General features: G+C 44.0%; 1 protein-coding gene across 5 annotated transcripts in view; it reads left to right on the top strand.

Annotated features, from left to right (window-relative positions):
• LOC135492671 (rho GTPase-activating protein 39-like) overlaps positions 1-27,121 on the top strand; it is a 165,188-nt gene that overhangs the window by 130,219 nt on the left and 7,848 nt on the right. For 4 of the 5 annotated variants that reach the window (XM_064779248.1, XM_064779246.1, XM_064779249.1 and 1 more), the window contains 6 exons: positions 2,258-2,311; positions 2,952-3,250; positions 15,714-15,884; positions 17,281-17,501; positions 24,865-24,994; positions 25,667-25,780. In XM_064779248.1, coding sequence (XP_064635318.1) covers positions 2,258-2,311; positions 2,952-3,250; positions 15,714-15,884; positions 17,281-17,501; positions 24,865-24,994; positions 25,667-25,780 — 989 coding nt within the window. The remainder of the gene's footprint in view (positions 1-2,257; positions 2,312-2,951; positions 3,251-15,713; positions 15,885-17,280; positions 17,502-24,864; positions 24,995-25,666; positions 25,781-27,121) is intronic. The other variant, XM_064779247.1, reaches the window with a different exon arrangement.

Raw genomic sequence — 27,121 nt, 5'->3', positions numbered from 1 at the left:
GTCTTGAAATGACTCTTGTTATAGTTTCAGAGCCAGAATGCACAGGTTGCATGATGGTAGAAGTATCATATCTATACTGAATGATCTCTCATAATCGACTTTTGACACTGTTGGAGGCTAAGTTGAGCCAACTTATTGTTCTGTTCTTAGATGCATCTAAAGCATACAACTCTTAAAGCCAAGAATTCCAGCTTTGGTAATCAAAAGCCACTTGTCCCAAATCGGCCACAAGGCTACAAGTTCTGCCCTGAGGTACATGAAGGTGTAAGATTGACATGAAAGGTTTTGTGAAAAATTAATATGTCCTTGAGTTATGAGCTGGTGCAACATGGTCGCTGATAAAAATTCCATAAAGATTTACGTATTTTGAACGAATTCCCCCATGAGTCACACAACTCGCATGAGTATTTTATGAGTCCCAGTGCGCTGTGATATTAATCGTTGCGACCTTGTCTCGGTCGTTTGTTCCACAACACTAGAAGTGGGATGAAGTGGTAGAGTGGGAGCAAAGCGCGGAATTCTTCTCTGAAGATTGGCCATTGGAATATTAATGAATATCCAAGAAATAATTCAATTGGCAACCTCTGGGTGTGGAATGAGTTTTCAGTAACTTGAGAAATATATCTCTAAGGATTGGTCAGTGAATACTAAAATAAACATGTGTCAAAAAGTAATTTCTTATACAGCGTATGTAATGTACTACATTCTCAAAGTGCTTTACACTTTTCCCCGGTCTGTCCTGAAACCTTTCAGTAGAATTCCGATGAGCTGCTCATTTGGTGCTTCTACCTGATCATTTTCGACCAGTACCCATTTATACACCTTGGTGGAGTATGTAACGCAAAGAGGCCTGCCTAGAGTCTCGCATGGTAGTCTGGATTGACCCAGGGACCTCATGACTGCTAGTCAGAGACCCGAGCGGCAGTTTGGCTCAAACCAGGGACCTCATGACTGCTAGTCAGAGACCTGAGCGGCAGTTTGGCTCAAACCGGGACCTCGTGACTGCTAGTAAGAGACCTGAGCAGCAGTTTGGTTCAAACCAGGGACCTCATGACCGCTATAGTCAAAGACTCGAGCCACGAAACCATCGTGGCTCCTGCTCCTCCACCCTTCTCCTCGACTATGAAGTCATCAAGATGAAATAATTATCAGCTGAAAAAAAGTTATCCGAGTGGCGTCATCTACTGCTACGATCATCCCACAACTGTCGTAATAAAACATGATGAATCGGCAAATTACATGGGTTTGGTAATAAATTGGAGTTGGTCGCAATATCACTGAAAATGGCGTGATGATTTTCTGAGGCGCAAAAGTACATTTGGCTAGTTTTAAGAATGATGTTCTTTGTTGATCCTTGTTCAGGTCAGATTGTTCCTCGTTAGAAAGTTGAACATGCTCGAAGTGGACTTCTTCGATAACGTAACTTGTGTCCATTTTGGCGACTAATGGTCCTTTTTGTGTACACCCTGTAAGTGAGTACGACTTGAGCTCGCTCAGATTATCAAGGCTGGAATTCTTTAGGTGTAAAAGCATTGAAATAGTATCGAATACTAGTTAGAAATGTTTCAGTGGGAATTTGTTAGGTGTTCCGATAATGTAGCCAATTCCGAATTGTAATCGAAAGTGTGCATGAAGTCTGGCCTGTCACACCAGAATGCTCGTCATATTGGTTTGTAGTCCCCCCTCCTTGGTATCGGGCATGCTACGTGGCCCTGGGACTGGGCGTTGTGCCCTTACCCTCCCTACCTGCCTGTAAATGTTCCTCAACCTACATCACCCTGGAGAATCACATCCAAAACTCCAAGCATTATGCAGTTCCAAGCAATATTTGGTTGGTGGTTTCGAGCATCTCGTGTTCATGAGTTCCAAGTCCCCCGAAACTGAGTCTTGCGAACACCTGCCCCCTTGTTTTAGATACACGATTCAGTTCCTATTTTACGTGGGCAACTGGATCTGGGGAGAGCTTTTTTGCGCAGGAACGATGGAGGGCCCCAGAACTCAGGAACGCAAGTGGCTCGGAAGCTCATGCAATGCTCAGAGTTTAGGATCTTGATTCTGCGGGTGTACATGGCTCAATCAGTTCACCTCAATCAAAACGAGTCTCGAGAATGACAGGAATGGGATCTGTTCCTGAAAGAACGACATGCTGTCAGCCTGGCATATTTCTTCCGAGAACTTGTTTTGACGAGATGACCTGTCCCGCCCCACCCCTCCCATTCATGGTCCCCCTATATATTTGCCTTATGTCATGTTTCAGAAGGTGGCCTCCGTTTGTATAGCAGCTCCCTGTTTACCATGCTCAACTGGAAAGGTATGATTAGCCAGAATGTTATATGTTAGGTTTTTGTTGCATGTGCTTTTAACCCTTTTGCTGCAGTGACGTGCATAGCACGTCATGTACATGGTCCCATATTGTGGGGTGACGTGCAGAGAACGTCATGCCCATCTAAAATACAAATTTACCAGCACGAGGCTGCACCCTCTCTAAGTCTAAACATGCCAAACGCATTCAAACTCGAACAAACTTTTTTAAATGACTACATTAGGCTATTATTGTATTCTCTGTTGTACATGTGTACCTCTTGGTGAGTGTAAAACTTTTATTCTCCAGACTAAACTGTGCATTTTTCCCTAAATGATGCAAGTCATGCTTGAAGAAACTCATTTACCAGCTATGTGAAACACAACCTTTTCGTTGATAATTTCCAAAATGCAGTTTTCCAACATCAATTGAAAAAGTTTCTTCATTCCCTTGGTTGACCAGGGCATGCCAACTCGTTAGGTTGTGACTAGCCAATTAAAGTTTTTGGCCAGGAGAGTAGAAGAAACTGAGGAGTTGATTCTCAAGAGTGTTGATGGGTGGCATGATGTGGCCAGCTGACATCATCTGTCACTCCTCCGAATGGAATCACAGCCCTCAAAAACTGAAGTTATTTTTATGACATTTTCAGGAGCCCAAGAGCAAGAGGACTATGAAGACTCTGACAACAGTAGCGTGTTCTCGACACCGTCGCCGAAACCTCGCAACAAAGCACCACCTCCGCCAACGCTGCCGTTAGACGTTCATCACGCCTCATTGCGCCGAAAACGAATCGTAGAGAAGTCCGAGTCGGCGACGCCCATATCGGTGCTTGAGAAAAGCGTGTCGATGCAGGCGGAGTTGGCCATGCAGCGCCCCCTGTCCATGGTGGTGGCATCACACTCCGAGGCGAACATGATGTCACCAGGAACAAACTCGTTACAGAGACCGGTAAGTTGGTGCCAAAAACCTGGTATCTGATACCAGAAACCTGGTATATGCCTGGTAGTATGCCATGTTTCGTGTGCATTACCCGCCCTCTTACCTTCTTGCAGAACTCATGAAGTGAATGTGAAAAATAGTTCTGAGAAAAAAGGTTTCTTAAAGGCAGGCTATAGGCAGGAGTCAAGTAGGTCAGGTAAAGTTACATGCACTTGCTGATAGGGGGTCTCTCCTACCACCTTTCCCTACATCTTTAACATAACCCCAGCCCCAAACTGTGCATACCAGTCACCCGAAGACTCCCAATTCCGACACGCAAGCTTTATCCTGCAGTGGTCCCCCTTTAAAACACTCCAATATCTTTATTTCAAAAATTAAGTTACTGATTAGGCCTACCTAATTTGGTGTAATACTAGTCCTTTTGATATGTCACAAATAAAAACATTAGATATGTAAAAAAAGAGCAGTCAAGTGCTAAAGAGACAAGAACTAATGTCGGCTAGGGTTTTGTTCAAACAACTGCCTGAAAACCACCCATGCTCACAAATCAAATTATGCAAATTGGAGTTATTCTGGTCAACATAATTGTCAGATACAGACGTCAGTGTCTCAGGCTCATTGAATAAACACAGCGACTTGACAGTTCACTGCCATTTCCCAAAAAATTTCTTAGCCTCAGTTTCAGTGAGGAAATAAAGGGCATTTCTCATTAGAGCAAAAAGTCACAGTGAGTTCTTTAGCCAGGCCGAATAAACTACTCTTTAATTCAATTCCCATTAAAGGGATAAAGGTTACCTTGGCAACCAAAAAGTAAAAGCAGCAGGGGTGATTTATTACTCTCCTATATTTTCTGGTGGAGAGCGATTATTTGTTATGCATCTTATTTTGATTAATGACGTGAATTCTGCTATGAACTAAGTCAGTGTACACCTATTTAAGATTAATTAATCATCGGAAACTACATCTAGTAGAGCAAGGCAAGACTTGCACACTACAAGTGTACCCCTCTTCCGAAATGATATGGAACACTTCAAGTGTACCCCTCTACCAAATGATATTGCAATCTTCAAGTGTTCAAGTGTACCTCTCTTCACAAATCATATGGAACACTTCAAGTGTGCCCCTCTCCCAAATGATATCGCAAACTCCAAGTGTTCAAGTTTCCCCCTCTTCCCAAATGATATGGCACACTGCAAGTGACCCCTCTTTCCAAAATGATATGGAACACTTCAAGTGTACCCCTCCCCCAACTGATAGAGCACACTTTAGAGTGTTCTCCTCTGCCCGTATGATAAAGCACACCTCAAGTGTACACCCTCTTCCCAAATGAGGTGACACACTTCACTTAAAGTTTTTATATTGAAAAAACTGTACTACAACCCTATCGGTGCTTACGATATATGTGCATATTCTTATGCAAGTATGTGTAATATTTCTATTGTATCCTGCAAGGAAGTCCTCTAGGGGCCTTGATTATCAAGGTGGACCTATTGTTGGCTTGGCCTACTGCAGTGCCAATGAATTGAGGTGTTGGCTGCCTTAAACAGCTTGGCATTTTGGCACAGTTTGCGGTTTGACGAGGTGTCGCTTGGGCAATGGACTGTGACAATCTTCTCGACACCAGGCAGACATTATGTCCTTAGCTCATCTCAAAGTGAAATCAGGCCAATCTGATATTTTCGCTTGGCTTTGGGACTAATGCCTATATTTGTTCATTCATGGAGGATTTCGAATCGATAGAAGTGAATTCAGGACTTCATGCATATCTGTGATTGGTTAATCTTTGAAAGTTTTTATTTGGCTATGGTCTAATGCCTATAGTGTGGCGCGATTGTGGACATTACTAGGCCTGCTAGGCTTACGACACCGTCTAAATACTCTACACACTTGCACATACTTCATGGTGTAAGGATTAGCTGAATCTAAAGGCATACATTGGAAGAGTGCATTGGTCTTGACGGCATATAGCAACGTGTTAGGGGGTGTAACTTTGACATTGTGAATGGTTTTTTCGACTCTTGTGCACAGTAGGTGCTGGAATAGACCGACGTTGGCCTCAAAAGAGACATTGTGACCCTAGCCCCTTGTGATATCATCCGAATGTCAAGAGTTGCTTTTGCGACACCCTTGGGAATGATAGGTCATTATCGATTCTGACGAAATTTTTGAGTGCCCCTCGATCAAACCCTTGAGTTGATATTGACTTAACTTTAGCCAATTGGACTATTTGGAGAATCTATCAAGGTGAAATACTTGGAATCAACACTTCCTCGATGTTGGATAATCACAGATAGGGTTGGATTACTGACAGATTTTTCAAAATCTGGACAAAGTGAAAGTGTTTTCGGCCTCCTCCTACAGGAAAGGATGTAGAAAAATCTGGGTGATGCCTTGCAGTTTAAGTGTTTGAGTTTTGCCGACGTCTTGAGCCAACTGTGTAACAGCTAGAGCTGTCATTGTTTAGTGTGCAGAATTCATAACACTGTCAGCGCAACTGCAAACATTTCATGATTTACCGCCTGGATATGTTCTGCCTTGCATCTTACGGTTGTTGACGATTTCGATGACAAAATGGGGTGTCCTTGCCTCTCGAAACAGAGATACACCGTGGTATGTTATCTTCATATTAGATTGATACATTTGGCTCAATTTCAGATTCCCTGACAAATTCCGAAGAAAGGGTCATCACTGCCGACATGTTCTAAGGCAACCCTAACCAAAACCTCGTTGTCAGCATTTGTCAAGGATTCTGCAATCAAGACCACTTCTGAAAAAAGGTTTTGACACCTTTGCTTTTGGCACTGAGTCAGTGCAGAGAATGCAGATTTTTTATCATCATGGGCTGGTTTGGAACCTTATCAAAGTTGGAAGACAGCCAACCAATGGGAATAAGTACTTGATGAAATCATGAAAAAAGTGAGGTCAAGGTCTATGGCGTTAGCCTGTTGGCCTGTGTGCATAGAAATGTGAGTCCACTATGGGCTGCTTTCTACCCGAGAAGGGTCAACGGACGACGGCTTACTGTCCCATCTAATGGACATAATGAGTCTGGACACTGGGTTTTTAGCCGCATATGGCCTGGGATCAAACCTGGGACCTGTTGCTTGATAGGCGGACCTGATAATCGCCATTAGGCCATCCCTGCTCTTTGAATTTGACCTTACATATCACAGGCAGGGAATTACCTCAAAATGATAATTCATGAGCTATTGATTTGGCCCCTTGTTTGAAAAATATATCAGATATTTTGTGTCCTAATAACGTAACAGTAGGCAATACCATAGACTAGTAGGCCCAATACCCAGATGACCTTATAAAGGTGTTATTTTTAACAACTATTCAGTTGTCCTGCTTCTGAATGACTTCAATCAATCGCATCTTGTCAAACTTTATTGCCAAGTTGTCCAAGTGTCAAATGTAGGTTAAGACTGAGCAGTGATATTGTGATAGTTCAAAGGCCATGTATATGTTGGGACAGCAGGTGGCTCTAACTGGCAAGATTGTGTCAATTGGGGAAATAATTACTATGACTTCGCCCATTAGTGGTCTTTGAATGTTTGCATAAATGTCTTAAAATTAGCTTTACCTGTACACCTTCAATGAGCACTTGCAGGGGGGGGGTCACCCCAAGGGGTATGCACATCTGTGTCCATGGAAATATTTCAAAGTCTCTAAAGACGGCCAGGCGTCGGCAGTGAGTAGCTTCAATCCCCACCCCTTTCAGCGGGGTGAGATGTATAATCTTCCCAGTGTTGCAATTACAATTTGCAAGTCGGCCGGGTAGGTGTTTTAAATCAGGGCTTCCCCACTTTTCCTAGGTGCCAATGTTTTGTTTTTAGTAAAGATTATAAATGCAGCAGAAGATTGGTTTAAGAATTCCATGGGCTTTTGCAGGCAAAGCTCCACTGAATCGGGGCTAAAGATCTCCCGCGCGGCCCACTGCTCTGATAGAAATATCCACGCTTTGCCGGCTTTTTCTGGGACAGGGATGTGCATATCACTTTTGTTGGGAGTGACTCCCCTGGGCATTGGCAAAGCTGTGTTATTTTCATGCACACCTTCTGACTTACATGTATTGGGAAAGTTGGCCCTTGAGAACAAACTCTCCCAATCTGCATCATTATTACTTGCATAATGTTGTAATTTTCCAAACTTTCAGCCTTTTCTAAAAAACCCAAAGTAGCCCCACATAATGCATCAAAACTGTCTTCCAAAAGAAGTGATATTAGCATTGATCAAAAAGATAAACAAGGCCTTGGGCTACCAGAGAACTACAATGCTCGACTGTACTCAATGTAATATTAGATCACTTATTTATGAAGACATGAGAACTTTAACTTACCGTATTTTCCGGATTATCCCCCGCACTGCCATATGACCCGCACCCCCTTTGACCATTACCTAAAGCCACGCAAGACCCGCACCTGATTATGACCCGCACTGCTCCAAGACCCGCATTCTCCAAAAATAGTAAGCCATTCATTGATGTTGAAATCCTAGAACCGCCATGTTTTTTTTAATTGTTAACCAAAGTGGATCAATTCCAGCATGGCCGTAACTTGTTTTCCCTAGCGGAGACATCACAAACTATGCGATCATGGCGGAAATATTGGTTGAAAACAATGCGAAAACGATGGACATAAATCCTTATCAAGTAACCAGTTTGGTCCCCTTTTTAGCTCAGCTGACAAAGTCAGCGGAGCTAGTAGAATAGCTGTTCAAATGGTGTCCGTCCTGCAATCCATCCATCCATCCATCCATCCATCCATCCATCTAGGGACCCATCTGTGGACAAAATTGGACATTTCTGATTGGGAAGGCCTAGCCACTTCGTTGACGGTGCTAAATTAGGAGTTGCCCAAGGTGAACTCAAAACACGAAAAATCAGCGCGATCCGACCTGTATTAAGAGAATGAGGTCATTTCGCGTTTAGATTTCTTTCCCTTTTTACCTCGGTCCACAGAGCAAATATTGTTTTCAAATGTGGCTGAATATTTTTTAATATTTTTTAATTTTTTACTTTTAATGGAATTAATATAGTTTTCACCGCCAGTTGGCGCTGCAGGCACATTGACTGAATTTTGGCGATTTCAAATTTGGCGGTGGCTCAACTTTTTGCAAGCAGTGCCGCTGATTGGCCGATCGATAGAAGAGATGCCATCATTCAAAAATGGCGGTAGTCGCTGCTTCAATGAAGATGAGTGAACTTTCTCATGTTCAATCGGTTGATACTCTTTTAATCAACATGACCATGTACCTGAAATTTGTTTAGGTACTGAAAAGAGTCTATATAATTCAGATTTATCGATAGTTTTTTATAATATTGCGGACATTTTGTGCACAAATTAGCGAAAGTTGGTGCTCGTCTCATGTCATTTTAGAGCGAGAAATTTGTTTCCGTCGATCTCTACCACTGAAAAATCGCTTGCATAGCTTCGAATTTTTGTGAAAATAAGTATCTGAACTTGGTTTCAAATAGTCTAGAGAGTTACCTTTGTGGTGATACATATGGTATGTGATAAATATTTGTAGAATTTGTAAAATTCGGTTTTCAAACGTGCCGATGAAGCAAGCGATCTCGCGTGAATTTTGCAAGTCCTGATATGTCGACCGGGTGTCAAAAATCACTCGCCTAAATTCAATTCAAAGATCAAAAATTATATCTGAACTTAGTTTCAAATAGCCTACGCAATTATCATTTCGGTGATATATAATGCATGCATGTAATAATTGATTAATCTGCCTAAAACGCGCAATTAAAACGGCGAAAGATCGTGATAAACACTCTGGTGGCGGTCGCACTAAATAAAGACCGGTAGGGCCCGGCGTCTGGCGGAGAAAAAAAGGTAGCGCCCGGAGGTTGAAACGGGATTTTTATGCACTTTTAACTGTATATATATGTTGTTTGGATGTATTTCTAACAGTTCTGTAACTTTGATGACCAAGCTTGCGCCCAAAGTTGGTAAAATTGATGCTTGTTTATGGACTGCGCTAGCGACCGGAGAATTCGCCGTCGGCCATTTTGGCTACGGTCCCTGAGTTGTTATGGATGGCAATTTTGCAACAAATTTCGCCATTTACGTTTGTTTACAATTATTTTGAAAGTCACATTATGACATCGTAGTATGAATCCCACTGCAGTTTCGTTACGCAGCAATGCTCATGTTTTTGGTTTGCAATCCTGTACTGTCTGTACACTGCGCTGTGCATGGCTGTACTGTAGCTGTAAAAAAGACAAAAACCATAGCCAAGCCCTATAGGACAGGCTTAGAGTATAACTCAACAGGCCCTCATGATTCATTTGATGGACACCTTATTTGATAGTACCTCATCATTAAGTCCACTAGATCCTGTTCTGTCACATGTCGTAGACGATAGACAATTTTCAAAATGTAGTACACCACTCGCTCATCTTTAAGCCCAGCTCTCGGCTCACATCATATGGGCACGGTTGGCTGTTGAGTGTTATGGTTCAGTCTGTGAGACTAATTTAAAGAGGTTACACTTTTATTTTGAATTGGAAAACAGCCCACAGGACTGACTTTTCACTGAGTAATAAGTGTGCCCTTCGAAGGTTAAGTCTCTTTCTGGATTTGCTTCCATAGATGCCTTGTTCAGGATATCATCTGACCGATGCCTGATCATGCACAGACTGTATCCGGTGGTGTACATTTCCCCGTCTATGTCACCCTTTTTTATTCAGTCAGTGTTAATTTCTCTTCTCTTTTTTTACAGATCAACTGTTGTTGGTTATTGCAAGAGGAGTCGTTGGCACATTTCAAGTCCAGGAAAGCACTTGCTGTTCCCACATTCAGAGTAAGGTGTGCTTACTCGTTTTACTGCTTTCCATTCCCGGAGAGCGTTATCAAATATCTGCCGCAAGGCGCTTCAAATATCTGCCGAAAGGCATCAAATATCTGCCGCACCAATAAAGTTCATTTTGTTAACCAACTCTTTATCTTCTTTTCTTCACATACAAAAAAGACCGTCCCAAACATTTGGCTGCATCCACTTCATAAATGTCCAGACAACAGTCGGTTCATTTGACCATTGTAAAGCACCAGGCCCCACCTCACAAAATACACTGTAATAATTATGTACCTTGTGTCCATGTGCATGTTATTAGTTCCACCTACGCTGCATGAAGACAAGGACTCCACTCTTTGACGTCACCACACAACTCCTTGACGTCATCACACACCCCACTACTGCAACGGCAATATAAATGACTTTACGTCATAATACCAGGGTGACGTCAACTCAGTACTTCAGCATGCACTGATATAGCAAGAAGGTCTTTCGCATCAGCACTTCTGCGTGCTAGACGTTATAGCTTCACGTTGCCTCATAATAACGGTACCGACACACACTTGGCCCTTGCCTTCACCTATCCATTTCAGCTGAGCGCCAGGCCCTTGGGCCTCTTGTTTTTCTTTGGGGTTGGGGCTTATCCCTCTCAGAATCCACGCAAGACCCGCACCTTTATATTACCCGCACCCCCACTTTTTGGGCCTGTTTGAGGGCAAAAAGTAGCGAGTCATACGCCGGAAAATACGGTATGTGTCATTTATTTCATGTCTCTGTCTCCAAAACAAAAGTTTTAAATCCACTGATAAAGAAATTGTCTATGCAAAAATGTCCAGGGGCTGCTGTCGGGAACTTTGCGCCATGAGAGAGTCCGGTAACTGGCATGACTGATTCTGGTAACTGCTGTGACGGAGTCCGGTTACTGGCGCGACAGAGCCCAGTTACTGGTGTGACTGAGTCTGGTAACTAGTGTGACAGAGTGTGGTAGCTGGCATGACAGAGCCCAGTTACTGGTGTGACTGAGTCTGGTGACTAGTGTGATGGTGTGGTAGCTGGCATGACAGAGCCCGGTTACTGGTGTGACTGAGGTTTGTAACTATAGTGTGACAGAGTGTGGTAGCTGGCATGACAGAGCCCAGTTATTGGTGTGACTGAGTCTGGTAACTAGTGTGACAGAGTGTGGTAGCTGGCATGACAGAGCCTGGTTATTGGTGTGACTGAGTCTGGTAACTAGTGTGACATAGTGTGGTAGCTGGCATGACAGAGCCCGGTTATTGGTGTGACTGAGTCTGGTAACTAGTGTGACATAGTGTGGTAGCTGGCATGACAGAGCCCGGTTATTGGTGTGACTGAGTCTGGTAACTAGTGTGACATAGTGTGATAGCTGGCGTGACAGAGCCTCGTTATTGGTGTGACTGAGTCTGGTAACTAGTGTGACAGAGTGTGGTAGCTGGTATGACAGCCCGGTTATTGGTGTGACGGAGTCCGGTAACTGGTGTGACAGAGCCTGGTTACTGGCGTGATGAAGACGTTGGACACCACCTGATTGAACATGCTCATATCACTTCTTCCAGAAATAACAACGTCTTGCTTGTGCACAGACCTTCCAACAGCTAAAACTAACATTCTTCTGACTTTCAGGGCATTCCTTATCAGCGGGTACGGTTTGTATACCCGTATAGCACATGACAACCTATTTGTATTTATTTCTATGAGCAGCAGAGGACTGGTTGTGAAATTTATCAAACAGGACAGACTGTAGTCAGAAAATTTTCAAAACTGACCGTTTCGGCTCGTCAACGAGAGCTTTGCCTGAGGCGGTAATACCTTGTTCGCAGTGGTAATTGGACCTGCAATAAATATCAAATCCAGTGATTGCCGGTTTAACTTGCAGACAAGTGATATTTTTGTTGCACATAGCAGCGATTACAATCACGGGTTTCAGTTTTGAACATGCGTTTGACCAACAGTTACTCATAATGGGACGACTGTGACCAACCGCGGGCAAAAATTGTCAAAACATTTCAATTGGAATCCACTGTCACGATGTCAAAAACTTGTTTGCCTTTTCAAATACCAAAGAGCATTGATTAAAAAGATGTAATTGTCATCTCCGCCAGTCCTACATTGTAATTTCACCTCCAGTCCATACCTTGGTCTCGTGCTTCGATCAGGAAGTTTGCCGTTGCTCTGTTTATTTTATGCTACACATGATCATCACACCCTGGGTTTAGGTCATGCATGAGTTCCATGATAATAGATATTGGTTCCATTTCATGACTATCCTCACCCTGCCCCTGTCTGTCATTCAGAATTCTTTGTAAATAAAGTGAGTTTCTTTAAAAGGTGTTATCACAATGGATGCCAGTATTAAAGGCTTATGCTGTTCGTTAGATATTTGAAATTTGAATTTGAATTTGAACATTTCAAATTCTGTAAATGCGTACTGAATGCAAATTTCGTCAATGCAATTGTGTAGACAGTTATACAATTACTATAAGTACCGAATTTCATCAAACTGTGTGCATGATAACTGCACTACGTCATTGTGCATAACTGCATTTCTATTTTCCTGGACCACCAGTAATTACGAACGGCATACCCCTTTAATAGTGCACATGATTATGATCATTCGTGAGTTTCAAACTTCTAGATATTGATACGAATGAAATTGTTATATCGTACCTTGGAATCCCTAATCATGCATCCCGGCGTGGGTCGATCCTATGTTTTTCTCGTGACATCCTGAGTTGACCCGTCTCAAGATAACATACGCCTCTGCTTAGACAAACATGTAAATAAAAAACCTCTTCTCTCTTGAGTGGTCATCTCAAAACTAGTGCAATAGTGAAGTAGTTCATCTGCTACTTTAGTTTGATATATGTATTGAGATCATTTATCAATAGCGTTTGAAAAGTGAGGAATAGAATGTAAGCTATTGTCCAAATTTTGTCTTTTAAGCTGACAATGGTTTTGAGATGACCCCTCGTATTCATCCAGTGCTTCTGTAGCCTACAGTGTAGGATAGGATGCTTATGTCCTATGCCCTCTTTTTTTCTTGCGATGTGATCATAGGTTTAACGAGTACTGGTGCCTCCACCACTGGCCATGTTCGTTTCATTACGTCAAATCGGTGTTTTTAAAGCAAATTGCAAATTTACAATAATTTGGACATCATTGTGCTTTCAACCAAGATCTGATAAAAAATTTAACCTCTATTTTAAAGTTTCATCAGTTCAAATTAAAATCTGAAATTTTATAATTTCCACTTAAAGACTTATTATATTGATTAGAAAATGTTTTCGTGTGCTTCTATAATCATTTCACGAACAACTCACTGACTGTAGTCGGAAATCAGGAAATTTGAACTTGGCCACTCTGTCCATATCTGTTGACATGTTTTCTTCTGTCTTCCTGCTATTCTTGATACCTGTCTGTTGCAACGCACATTCATATCTCAAAACTATCATATTGTAAACTTTCTTCTCATTGAGATCTTAACTTAAGTAATTCTATAATTTAATTCAGTATGGATTGGAAAGGCACAACTGTGTGATTGAAATGATTTTTGTTGTCTCTTAGTTCGGGGGGGGGGGGGTCACAATTCTATTTTGTCATATTGGATGTTATCTTTAAAGTGATGGGGTCAATTGATATAAGAAAATTGATATAAATTCATTTGATACTCAATAGATGGAATAGCTGAGGCAAAATTCAGTGTAAATTTCTCATTGTTCCTGTCCGTGTTTGGTCTTCCAAATTTTCCAAAAACTTTTCATCTCGTAAAACCGTTCTGCTCCTTTTCTCAAGTATTGTCCAGATTTATCCGCCAAATATAAGAGTGTATATCTGTCTGCCTATCTTATGTGAAACCTAGCTATTAAAATTGTGTTGTGACAAATTGGACGAACTCGCATGGTCAAGCTGGCGTATTCTTATTCTTTACATTTTGAATGAGATTTGGAGATTTGCCTGAATATATTTCTTATATGGAGATATCTTATAGGAAATGATATTAATCAAGTAAATATCTTGTATTTATAATCATACTTGTGCATTTGACCTTGTATTTTAATCACATTTGTGCAGAAGATTAAAATTAATCCTCCAATATTATGTTCGTCAGGTTCAGTCTTAAGTGAACACATATTTTGAAATATCTGTCCTTTGACCATGGATAACAAAAATGTTGGACGAAATAAGTTTTGAGTTTGACAATAGTGACTAATAGTACCATGAGGTCAATTTAAGGGTTTACTGGACTTTGATCAGCACAACGAAACTGGACTTTGTGCAACGAAAAAATAAAGTACTTGGGTGTGATCATTATTTCTGGCCCCCGCAGGCTTATGATATTGTCATGTGTGATCAGAATAGCGAGCATCTGCGATAAAAATTGCCATTCTGCAGCAGGCTTTTGCTAAAAGCAACCAACGCGTGACATTTTGTCACGCTACTATTTTGATACAGTTGACTCGTTGAGAAAGACGAAAATATCACACTTCGGTGGATAGCAATTGATAAATGTATTCGTATCTCGTCAGCTGACTTTGTCTTGTGACATGGCTGATCAGTTGATTTGGTGTTTCCCAACTGGGGTAGGACATGCTGGTGGTAATCTTGTGACAAGATAGCAAAGTGTGGGTGGGTCTCCAACGTGGCCTTGTTTAGACATTTAGATAGGAAAAAACAGACTTTGACCATCACAATTTTCATCATGGAAAACCCATCCTAATTGAAGGCATCCATATAATAAGCTTACTTTGTCAACACTCTCGTCTGCCAAGTTCGGATAATTTGCTCCATCTCAAATATTTGTATGCCGCAAAAATTGTCAAGGCCGAGTCCAAACTTCAGAAAACATTTTCCCCAACATAACTAAGTTTGACTAACAGTCTCGCCCAACCAAAGCCTGTTTTCCTGACATTATTTGTAACATCGTTGAGTCTTATCAAACAGTTTAATGAGCTCATCTCAAATATGATCTCGATTATTAATCAATTGTCAAGTTTGACTTGCCTTTGAGGTGAGTCAGTGGGGGACAGCAATGACGTCTGTGGGCAAGTCAACAAACAAAAAAGCAGACGATATTTGGGACAGTCTGTTCTCTGCGCTCTGAATGGGTAACTCGGGAGCTCTCATTGATGAAAATAAAAGCTGAATACTTCCCCGATTACGCATGTCACCGTAATGGGCTGATATGAAAATAAGTTGTGTCGTCATTGTTTAGTTTGACATCTGGCGTATAGGAGCTTGGATATTTTGGGAATTGTTCAGTTGGGGTTGTGGTTTTCGCATGAAGTGATGGGTTATGTGTTTGTGATTGGGGTTTTATGCTAGTGAGATAGGAATCTGGAAGTGTTTGTTTTGGAGCGGGAAGTGACGTGACCCTGGATAGTTGTGTCCATTTAAAAAGAGTGACTTCGATGAATACTTCAGTGTGATTTCATTGATGCCGTTGGAACTTAAAAACATTATATAGTTGGAGGATTTTAACTAAAGATACTGAAATTTTATACGCTTATTGTTTTATGAGGGTATAAATCTAGAGACAATGGAACGCCATGCTAGACTTTGCCGGTCGTTGGACTCTCTCAATCATGTCGTTGGAAACAACATAAATAACTTGTTCCACTTTCTCAAATATGGCCGTTATCATCAACAGAATCGCGGAGCATCCGTACCGAGTACACGATCGTCTGGATCCCTGTCGAAGAACCGCAAGCCAGGCTCGGACAGTGAGATTGAGAACTATGCGATACAGAATCTGAACGTCCACAAGAAGGGACTGCTGGGGAAGAAGGTGTCCATTGCTCAGATGCTGGCCTGGTCCAAGGTAAGAAAACATTTCAAGCATCACAAACCTGACTTCGTAATTTACAGTAGAACCTCTCCATTAAGGACACCCTCGGGACTGACAAGTGCTGTCCTTAATAGAGAGGTGCCCTGATTAGAGAGGTCGAATTGAATAGAAACAACCGTTTTTGGACTAAAACTAGTGTCCTTAATAGAGAGGTTGTCCATAATAGAGAGGTATCCGCTGTAGGGAGGTTCCATTGTAATTGTGTTGAAGTTTTTTGTTGCTGTATGTGTTTTATCATGAGATTGATGAGGCAGGAGTAGGCCAGTGGGAAGGAGAAGGCCCCTTGATAGTGGGATAGGGTTGGTGGGTGAGGGGAGGGGGTTGGAGTCTAGTCAAGTCTCTTCTTGGTATCCCTGCAAGTCGAGCTCAAATGAGCCCTAGGCTATTTCTTGAAACCCCAGATTGATTTCTGTGGGGATCAGATAATAATCAATCCCAATAGGTGCTTTGAGCTAGGTTCAAGATATCACGACAAAGCTCTTTAAGTATGAATCATTACTGTTATTATTTCTTTCGACTTCCCTGGTTAGCTGAACTTTCATGATTCTATATCTCAAAGGTGTTGGGTAGAGATATACGGAAGTTGCCCAGGGGTTATACTTGTAGTCTGCTCTATAATGTTGGGAAACGTCACCTGGCCCTTATAGAAATCTGCATAATTTCAAGTGTTCTGGGTCTGTGTTGATGCCTTGTAAAACATTCAGTGTGGGGACTGGGGCTCATGGGGACTGGGGCTCGTGGGGCCTAGGTATCTTTTGGAAGTGGTATTATGACTCTACAGTATGTTTGCAGCCGATACTCATGGTTTTGAAACTGCGCAGCAGATAATGGCATTTTCATCAGTAATAACCATACAGAGCTGTTTCACGTGCTCGATTGACAATCCACGAATTCCTGTCTGTGCTGACTCTAGTGTCTAAACCTCGAGAAAGGTTTTAACCTACAGTGCCTCACCTTGTTGAAGGATATGGGTAACAGTCTGACCAGGAAGGTAAAACTGGGGACCTTATTCCACGAAGCAATCTGCGTAGGACGGGCCCATTGTCCTAAACCTACCTCAATTGATTAACACTGTTTAGGCTTGGACTTGCGATTCTAAAGAAATGAGAACTTTTTCAAAACAAAGTGAATGCGAATTTCAAATATGTTCTTTATTTCCAGAGAACAGCCTTCATATTTTAAATGGGCATTCACTCCAATTTGAAAGAGTTCTAAATACTTAAGGTGTGCAAGTCCTAGCTCTCTATTTACTGCTTTCTTAAACTCTGGATTTAAATTTTAAATGCTCTTAATCCTATAGTCCCTCATTCGGTATATTCCCCCCTTCAAGTAATAAATAATACAATCTGCTATTGTCTTTCTATTGCAGGAGCTAATCACCAAACCGATGATCAAAACCAACGATAAGGCAATCAAAAAGGAATCGTGCGAGACATTCAAGCTGATCCAGATGTACATGGGTGATCGCCGGTCCAAGAGCACACTGCCCCAGATCGCCCTGGAAATCGCCATCAAGGGATGGAGTTTACCCACGCTCAGGGACGAGCTGTATATACAACTGTGTAGACAGACTACCGATAATATTAGCGAGTAAGTTCATTTTGTGTCATTCAAACTTACCTATGGAACACTTTTGCATGTTACTCCATTTGGGCTCAAACACAAGAGTATCCCTTTAATTTTCTAAAGGGAGAACTGAGTTAACAGCTCGGCCGCCAGGCGGTGCCCTGACAGATCGCGCCGATCTCATGCCGCCATATTCAGTCTTTACTCTTGTGCTTCTACGAAGCACATCGTTTTTTCAAAGCTGCCGTGAATTCGATTTAAAACCAAATTCAACCAGCCAAGTCTAGACGATTTTTGGGTTCATTCACCTACGGAGTAGACCGCCAAACTAATCTTGGCATTAGTATTGTCCAGTCTATTTAATTATAGACATTTTCTTAGCTAGCTTAGTCGACCCGGCTCCATTATTTTGATCTTGGTAGGGTAGAGTTAAGTAGGCTATTCTCCGCTCTATTGTAATAAACAAGACTCAGATCCATTGCAATAGTGTTTAATTCAAGTAGGCATGTTTTCCTTTCCATTAATTATTGCGTCCTTTCTGGCCTACTTGGGGTTCCCAGTGTTTTTATTGTCATTGGTACCATTTTTTATATGGCGTACCCCTCCGACGGCATCCTTTGTCTCACCACAAAGGAATGCGTCTGGTGGCGGGAAACGGGCCGCGAAGACGCCTAAACCCTCTTCCGGTTCCGTTTCCGGGCATATAACCCGGAGGTCTAGCAAACCTCCCGCCACCACCCCTTCCGTCAGCCGAGTTCCGGTTCCGGCCGCGGCTGCGAAGGATGCGGGATCTGACATTATTAATGTCTGTGGTCCCAAGGGAGACTTACATCCAATAAGTCTCCAAGGGTTTAATATACCCCGGACCTCAGGGAACCTTCCGGTTCCCCTGTCGTCCGCTCCCCCGAGTACAAGCCCTTTGTACCCGCGGGAGCACCCTGCTTCCGGTCCGCCGATTGCAGTTCCGGTTACTGACGCGGGTTCCCGTTTTTCAGTAACCGAAGACTCTACTGGGGGTTTTTCTCAGTCTTTACTGCGAAATAACCCCAGTCCTCACGGACACAGTAGAGTAGGGCCGGACCTTATAACGCCACCTCCGAAACGCCATGCGTCTTCGGTAACAGCGTTTCCGCCCTCCGTACCTCCTTCTAAAAGGGCTTCCGGTAGCTCCATACCGGCGAAGGAGTTACGGGCATTTCCGGTTTCGGACTTCGTCCTACCGGAAATGCAGGCACCTTCCTACGTTGGCCAACCTCTTGGGTGGAACCAACCGGAAGTGCCACCCCCTCCTCGTAGCAGAGGCGTCGTTCCCATGGAACGAGCTACGCAGAGAGGACATCTGAACTCTAGTTCAGAATATGGGCAACTTCCGCTTCCGGAAGACCCATTCGCCCGCACATACGGCTTCCAGGGTTCGCTTATGCGCTCACCCTCGCCTCAACCGCCCGTCGTTGAGAGAAGCCGCACGTCGGGTCCGGAACCCGAGTCGGGACAGCAACTGTCCCAGCTCATCCAGATGGTAGCAGGTCTTTCTGATAGACTTAGCCATCTGGAGCAGGGTTCCGGTTCCTCTGGTGCGCCTGGTCCCATCGGATACCCACCATCCGACTCCTCTATTTTAGAGGAATTTTCTGAGAACGAGAGTTCTCAGCCAGGCTACCGCTCCCCCAATCAGGAGGAGCTGTCACCAGAGGAGGCCAGTATCCTGTCGGATATGAGGACACTCAGATCCTTGATCAGAGCGTACCTCCCGCAGGATCTGTGCCCTACCCCGCCGGAACTGCCAGCCTTGTCAACACCGACCTTTTCACTCTGGGGACAGGAAGTGGATCCCAATCCACAGGTTTCTCAAGGCTCCACTCGGGCACTTGAATTCCTTCCTCCCTCCCCGTCGGTGTTAGCAGTCTCTGAACTTTTGGAGCGTACAATCAGAGACTCACAAGGCGCCCACCAACGTACTTCCATCCCTGTCCTTCCGGCAGTCGGACCGGAAGCTTGGTGTAAACCGGGGAAGTTGTTCACGGCACAACTTCCTCCCGTTAGGCAGTACCGCGCTGACTATTATCGAGTCAGCTCGGCCGGCTGTCCAGCTGCAGCATCGACTTCCATATTAAAGGACGATGTACAGCTGGACCAACTCGTGCCTAGGGTGACTTCCTCCTCGGCTTACCGAGACCTTAGAGCACAAGAGGGTCTGGCCAAAAACACGTTAGCGGTGCTCTCCTACGCAGAGCACACTAACCTGGCCCTAGCCAGATCCCTAAAAGATAATGAGTCACTATCTGATGACACAAAATCGCTTGTGACATCCTTGTCACATTCGATTAGGCACACTATTGCGCTGTCCGCCAAGACCGCAGCAAATAGCGTCCTACTCCGTAGAGACGCCGCACTGGGCTCTCTCAATGTCATCAGATCCCTCCAGCTGGAAGGGGCCTTAAGAACCGCTCCTATGGACGGTTCTTTCCTGTTCGCAGATTCTGTACAAGAGGCGGCTCAAGCACAGAAAGATTGGGACAAATTATATGCCCCCACTGCGACACAGAGGGCCAAGACCTCTCTACCTAACGCTAGAAAGATAGAGAGGCCCCAGCAGGCATCGGGTTCAATCCCGTACGCCAGGCAGGTCCTGCCTAGGCCTACCTCGCCTAGTCAGCCTGCTCCTGCTGGATCCTTCCGACGGGAAGCGGAGGGTCGCCGGACTGGAAAGAGGAAAAATACTTCCTCTAACCAGGGTGGATCCGGTCCGACTAAGCACTCCTTTCGCCTAAGGGGTGCTGGCCGGAAGAGGTGACTCCCCCCTCCTTTCTCCTCCCGGACGCAAAAAGGAGCCGACTCCGGTAGTCGGGGGCCGTCTGCAAAAATTTGCAGACATTTGGGACGATTGGTGCCCAAAGGGGTCCCCAGTCCCAAACATGTTGAGGTACGGAGTGAAACTAGATTTCAACCGTACCCCCCCGACTACCATATATCCAACCCCAGTTCAGCCACCGAAGGACCCAGTCAAGGCCTCTGCCCTCCAAGCAGAGGTCGCGACATTACTGGAGAAGCAAGCTATCCAGGTCCTTCAAGATCCATGCTCCCCCGGCTTTTACAGCCACGTTTTCTTGGTTCCCAAGAAAGCAGGGACATGGAGGCTGATCATAGACCTTTCCAGGTTAAACACCTTCTTGAATGTTCCTCATTTCAAGATGGAAACCACCAGGTCTATAGCAACGGCGATACAGCCCAACGATTGGGCGGTATCGATGGATTTAATGGATGCGTACTTACATGTACCGATCCATCCAGACTATCAACACTTCCTTCGATTCCATTACGAAGGAAAGACGTATCAATTCAGGGCCCTGCCATTCGGTCTGGCATCGGCACCCCTAATTTTTACGATGATAGTCACAGCCTTCGTCGCTCCCTTTCACGTGATGGGGTTCAAGCTCCATCACTACCTAGACGATTGGCTACTCCGTTGCAAATCGCGGGAACTACTACTGCAACAACTTCAGGTTCTAAAGCAAAAAGTAGTTTCCGCAGGTTGGATTATCAACGAAACAAAGTCAGAATTCATACCATCCCAAGACTTCGTTTACGTTGGAGTTCGGTTCCTTACGGCCATAGGGAAAATGCTGCCCCCCCTAGACAGGATAAAGAAAATTCTTCATCTCGTCGCAGAATTCAGAGGAAGGACTCAAGCTCCCGCAAGGCGATGCTTGAGCCTTTTGGGACTTCTGAATTCGGCAGCAGACCAAATCCCCCTTGGCCGTCTATATATGCGTCCCATCCAGATGTTTCTAATGTCTCTATGGAAACCCCACAGGGACCCATTAGACAAGTTGGTATTGATACCTCAATACCTACTCAAGAACGTCTGGAACTTCTGGGAGTCGGAGACTCGTCTCCAAAGCGGTGTAGATCTTGCTCCACCGCCCCCAGAAGTGTCCCTGTTCACAGATGCTTCCCTACTAGGGTGGGGAGCACATCTGAACAACGGGGACATGTCCATAAGAGGTCTATGGACAAGGGAGGAGACCATTCTTCCAATAAATATATTGGAAATGAAGGCTGTCCTTCTTGCCGTGAGGGCTCTTTCCCTTCGCCTGAAGAATCGGAGAGTAACCCTGTTCTCCGACAATTCTACAGTAGTAGCATATGTCAGGAGACAGGGAGGCACAAAGTCCGGCATTCTTTGCCAGCTAACTTGGGAGCTTTACCATCTTTGTGCCGACCTTGGAGTATCGATATGTGCCAGACACATACCGGGCAATCGCAACGTCCTTGCCGACGCCCTGTCCCGTCAGAACAAGCTAGTTCAGACAGAGTGGACACTCCATCAGGAGATTGTAGACGACCTTTGTCGCCTTTGGCAATCTCCGAAGGTAGATCTGTTCGCCACCAGGCTGAACAATCGCCTTCCCATCTATTACTCTCCACTTCCGGACGAAGAGGCCCTGGAAGTCGACAGCCTTACAGCCTCTTGGGTCGGGCTGAACGCATATGCGTTTCCACCCCTCCCTCTCATTCAACCAGTCCTGAACAAGATCTTGACCAGCCATCCGGTGAGAATAACTCTCATCGCACCTTGCTGGCCAAATCAGGCCTGGTTCCCAGCCTTGCTGGAGCTCCTGATAGATCACCCCAGGAGTCTTCCTACTTGGAAGCACCTCCTGTGGCACCCCCTGGGGAGATGCTACCACCAGAACCCTGGATTTTTCAAGTTTCACGCCTGGAACTTATCCAGTTGCATCTCCACCAGAGAGGCTTTTCGGACATCGCTGTCAAGCGCATGTCCGCACCTCAAAGGGGGTCTACCCTTGATGTGTATCAAGGAAAGTGGTCTACCTTCACTTCCTGGTGCAGGGAGAACGGAGTTAATCCGATCTCTCCCTCTATATACAGATTAGTTGATTTCCTTATTGAATTATTCACGGAAAGACAACTATCTGTCACGGCTATAAAAGGGTACAAGTCCGCCATCGCTTCTACCCTCCGTGTTTTAAGCACCTGGGATCTTCGTTGGGAGGACCAAATAACCCCTCTTTTCAGAGGAATGTTATTAGAGCGTCCTAGACCGGTTCACAACACCCCTAAATGGGACCTTTCTGTTGTCCTTAAGGTGCTCATGAGGCATCCTTTTGAACCCATGTCTATTTCATCCATGAAATATCTGACACTCAAAACGGTCTTTCTAGTAGCCTTGGCTACCGCCCAACGGAGATCAGAGCTCCATGCACTTTCTTTTAAGAAGCTGGCTTTTAGAGAGGGAGGGGAGGTTATCCTGGCTTTTATACCAGGATTTCTGGCGAAGAACCAGGGACCGGCCGCCTCTCGGCCCCCGGTTACTATTCCCTCTCTGTCAGGAACGATCTCTTATGATCTTCCTGACAGAACTTTATGTCCCGTCAGGGCCCTAAAGTTCTACATAAATAGGACAAAACCTCCCGGTATCCGCCAGGGGAGAGAGCGTTTGTTTTTGTCCTATAAGGAGGGAAATAAACGAGAGATAGCGGCCGCCACTATTTCAAGGTGGATTGTGGAGACTATTCGTCTTTCCTACAACACCTTGAAGACTTCCTCTGATCTTCGTGCGCTAGCTAACATCTCAGCGCACGAAGTTAGAGCACTAGCCACCTCCTGGGCTAACTACCGAGGAGTTGCTCTTCAAGAAGTCGTTTCCGCTGCATGTTGGAGTAATCACTCCACATTCTCTCGTTTCTACCTACGAGACGTTTCTTCCCTCGTAGATGGCATGCACACAATCGGCCCGATTGTGTCTGCGGGGCATGTTGTTTGATCCTGGCTAGATCAAAAAAGGGGGGGAAGCCCGATTGAAGAGTCAAACGCGCATCTTGCGCCATTTTTGATATGCCCTATCTTCAACATCCAGGCAACCCCTAGTAGACTAGAAAGGACGCAATTTCTTATTGTTGTTTAGCAATAATTCATTCTACACCCTTCAACATGCCTTACTTGCTCTAAGCTCTGTTGCCGGAAAGAAGATGGTTTTATTACGCAATTCTAGCGCTTTCCGGAGAATGGGTCTATTACTCTCTATAATATGATTGTAATACCGAGATCAAAATACCGGTCCTCCGGTTCTCCCCATTTCTTTCCCCTGGCGGTCCTCCTTAGCTAATATGCCGGTGGTGCCTCCTGGATGGAACAACAGCTCAGCCTTAGGTAAGTCCTCGTTTCCCACCTCCAATAGGTTGCTGGGATTCGATGCAAAAGTGTTCCATAGGTAAGTTTGAATGACACAAAATGCCCATTTCCTTACAAGAAATGGCCATTTTGTTAGTTCATACTTACCTATGGAACACGGCCCTCCCGCCGTCCCCACAAACGGGACATACTCTTTATTAACGCTCAAGAGTAAAGACTAAATATGGCGGCATGAGATCGGCGCGATCTCGCGGGATCGGTCAGGGCGCCGCCTGGCGGCCGAGCTGTTAACTCAGTTCTCCCTTTAGAAAATTAAAGGGATACTCTTGTGTTTGAGCCCAAATGGAGTAACATGCAAAAGTGTTCCATAGGTAAGTATGAACTAACAAAATGGCCATTTCTTGTAAGGAAATGGGCATTTTGTAAGGGTGTAAATTTTGTTTTGGGAAAGTAGGGGCTCTTGTTGGTTTTTGGTGAAGTCAAGTTATTGGAGTGCCTATATCTACCGGTTAGAATGTTTCTTAGTTGTGAAGGAAAGAGGTTTGAGGATTTCAGGTTTTGTCTGGTTGTGACTTCGTCCTTCACAGGTCGAGCTCATATCATCTCCAATCCACTTCAGCGCCTTGATGAGCCTTCTAGCCATGTGGGGATCAACATTTGACAATGGAAAGTACTTTTATTGTTTGGGGACAGGGACAGCATTGGAGGGGTTGGGAGTGTTACACCGACTCTCTCAAGCTGGTCACAACTATGAGGACACACTTCGAGAGAGAAAGAGAATGAGAACAGTTTGATATATTTCTGGGCTGTTTGGCAGGGAGTGCTTTAAGTGTGTGTTTTGATTATGTCCAGATATGATTTATCATACAAAATTACTGCAAATATCACTTCATTGAAATATCTGTGTGTGGTATTGTCAGTTATGAGGCCTCCCTTGAAAATTGTTTGCCATTCATGTTTGTCAACAAAGGTCAGTTTGATTTTAGGCCATCAGTGGGCATTTGAGGTCACAGTAATACAGTGGAACCTCCCTTTAGGGGACACCTCTCTATTAAGGACACCCTCTCTATTAAGGACATTGGCTTTGGTCCAGAAGTTGAGAGAACAGAAATCAATCGGGGGTTTCAAGGAGCAATCAGATGACGCTCACTTGAACTCGACCAGTATGTGAACCAAGTAATGACAGATTATGATAAACACACCGAATCAGTTATATTTCTTGTCGTTTCAGTGATAGTTTAATGCGTGGCTGGGAGCTGATGGCAATCTGTCTGAATTTCTTCCCTCCGTCGATGAAGTTCCATTCCTATCTCGAGGGGTATATCTGTCGACACCTCGACCCAATGTTCGATACAGAATGTGTAAGTTCTCATCACTCTGAATTCTAAATAGATATTTAAAGGATGTCTTCGGTAACTGAGTCTGTTAACCTCTCTGGTTGTTTTATGGTTTGCATGTAAACTTTTTCCATTTTATTTGTTCCTTATTGATGAAAGTTGTTGGTTCATTCTAAAAGATGATTTCACAGTGCAGAACACAGTAATAATGTGCACAGTTACCTAAGTCATCCTTTAATTGGTTGAGTTCTGTTTAGTTTCTGAACAAACTGAGAGCTGAGCATCAAGTAGGACGTCATTAACTCTCTAGAGGTTCTTCACGTGACGTCACGACATGACGTCACAACGTGATGTTTTGACGGCTACCTGCCAATGCATTTCCTTTACATCGTGACCACGTGTGACGGCCAATATGGCAGTGTAAAACAATTGGTAACGTCATCATGTGACGTCCGTGAAGAACCTTTATAAACAATATTGGACGATTGAAATGTAAAGTAAAGTAGGAGGAAACCGGAGACCCCGGAGGAAACCTTCGTGGCAAGAAGAGGGTTGCCCTGTCTGTCACATGAGTGTACCGCTTTTCGAACCCAGGACCTCCAAGGTGACAGGTGCTGCTGTTTCAACTGCACCACACAGGCAGCTCGCTGGTTACTTAAAGGAACGTCACATAACCGTTAACCCTTTGTCTTCCAGGTGCCAATTAGTCATTTTGCGCAATATACGATAAAGAAGTTGGAGCGAGCTGTGAAATTAGGGGCCAAGAAAGGGTTAAGGAAACCGACACTAGATGAGGTGGAGCAGGCCAGGGTAGGTAGACTATTTCAGGGTAGTGTTAAGATGAGTTGGTGAGGGGTAGGTAGACTATTCCAGGGGTAGTGTTAAGATGAGTTGGTGAGGGGTAGGTAGACTATTCCAGGGGTAGTGTTAAGATGAGTTGGTGAGTTGTTAGGCTCACAGGGTAGGTAGACTATTCCAGGGGTTGTGTTAAGATGGGTCAGTGAGTCCTTGGGCTCACAGGATAGGTAGACTTTCCCAGGGGTAGTGTTCAGATGAGTCGGTGAGTTGTTGGGTTTACAGAGTAGGGAGACCATTCCAGGGATAGTGTTAAGATGGGTCAGTGAGTCCTTGGGCTCACAGGGTAGGTAGACTATCCCAGGGGTAGTGTTCAGATGAGTCGGTGAGTTGTTGGGTTCACAGAGTGGGTAGACCATTCCAGGGATAGTGTTAAGATGGGTCAGTGAGTCCTTGGGATTACAGCGTAGGTAGACTATTCCAGGGTAGGTGGACAATTTGAGGGGAAGTGTTAAGATAGTCAGTGAGTCCTTGGGCTCATCTTGGCCAAATTGGAAGGCATCTGTTGTCGCAAATTCAATTCATAAACATTCAAAAAACCTTTGTGCAGTTTTCTGATAAGTGTTGGTGAGTGGGTTTTGCAATTTTACCCGGATGACTTAGAAAAGATTATTAAAGAAAAACTCTTTTGATCTCAAATCTATTTGAAGATCATGATTATAGATTTTCTGTCAATTTTAATCTATGTTGATAGACACAAATAGAATGTTTTCTCTTTAAAGGCCAGTTACGTTTCTTTTCAATGTTTAAATGTGGCACACTGGAATTTGACTTGACCGTAATGCACTAAACATTTGCCAACACTATGAAACTTGGCATGTATGATGTTTGTTGTCAGTGTACACAAAAGCGTTGTTGAAATGTGCATTCTGTACATAATCATGTAATAGAAGATTTCATATTCACGTTCTGATTTCAAATTTCAAATTTTGAACAAATGAAGCTGGCCTTTAAGAATCCCAAGGGCATCGTAAGCCTCTTAAAATCTCCATAGCAATATGTAGTCATATGGATCAACATATTTCTGGTTTAGTTAACTGTGTTGGAGTATTGATTATGGTCAAAAATATGTAAGGCGCTTATTTTTTGGGGCTATATTTAGAGATTTAACCTCTTGTTAAGCTGCATCTATTTAGGGTCTTCTCTTCAGGGACAAGTTTAACCATAAATATCATACAATTCCTATTTATAAACTTTTCATCATCAGACAGACTCTTGACATGGTTTCAGGTTTGATTGAAGTTGAAAGACGTAGGAATAATAATATGAATATCGAATTCGAATACTATAATCCGT

This window comes from Lineus longissimus, chromosome 8 (assembly GCF_910592395.1).
Source record: "Lineus longissimus chromosome 8, tnLinLong1.2, whole genome shotgun sequence".
NCBI lineage: Eukaryota > Metazoa > Nemertea > Pilidiophora > Heteronemertea > Lineidae > Lineus > Lineus longissimus.
Note: the sequence above shows the minus strand (reverse complement) of the source record. Positions and strands in the feature narration are given on the sequence as shown.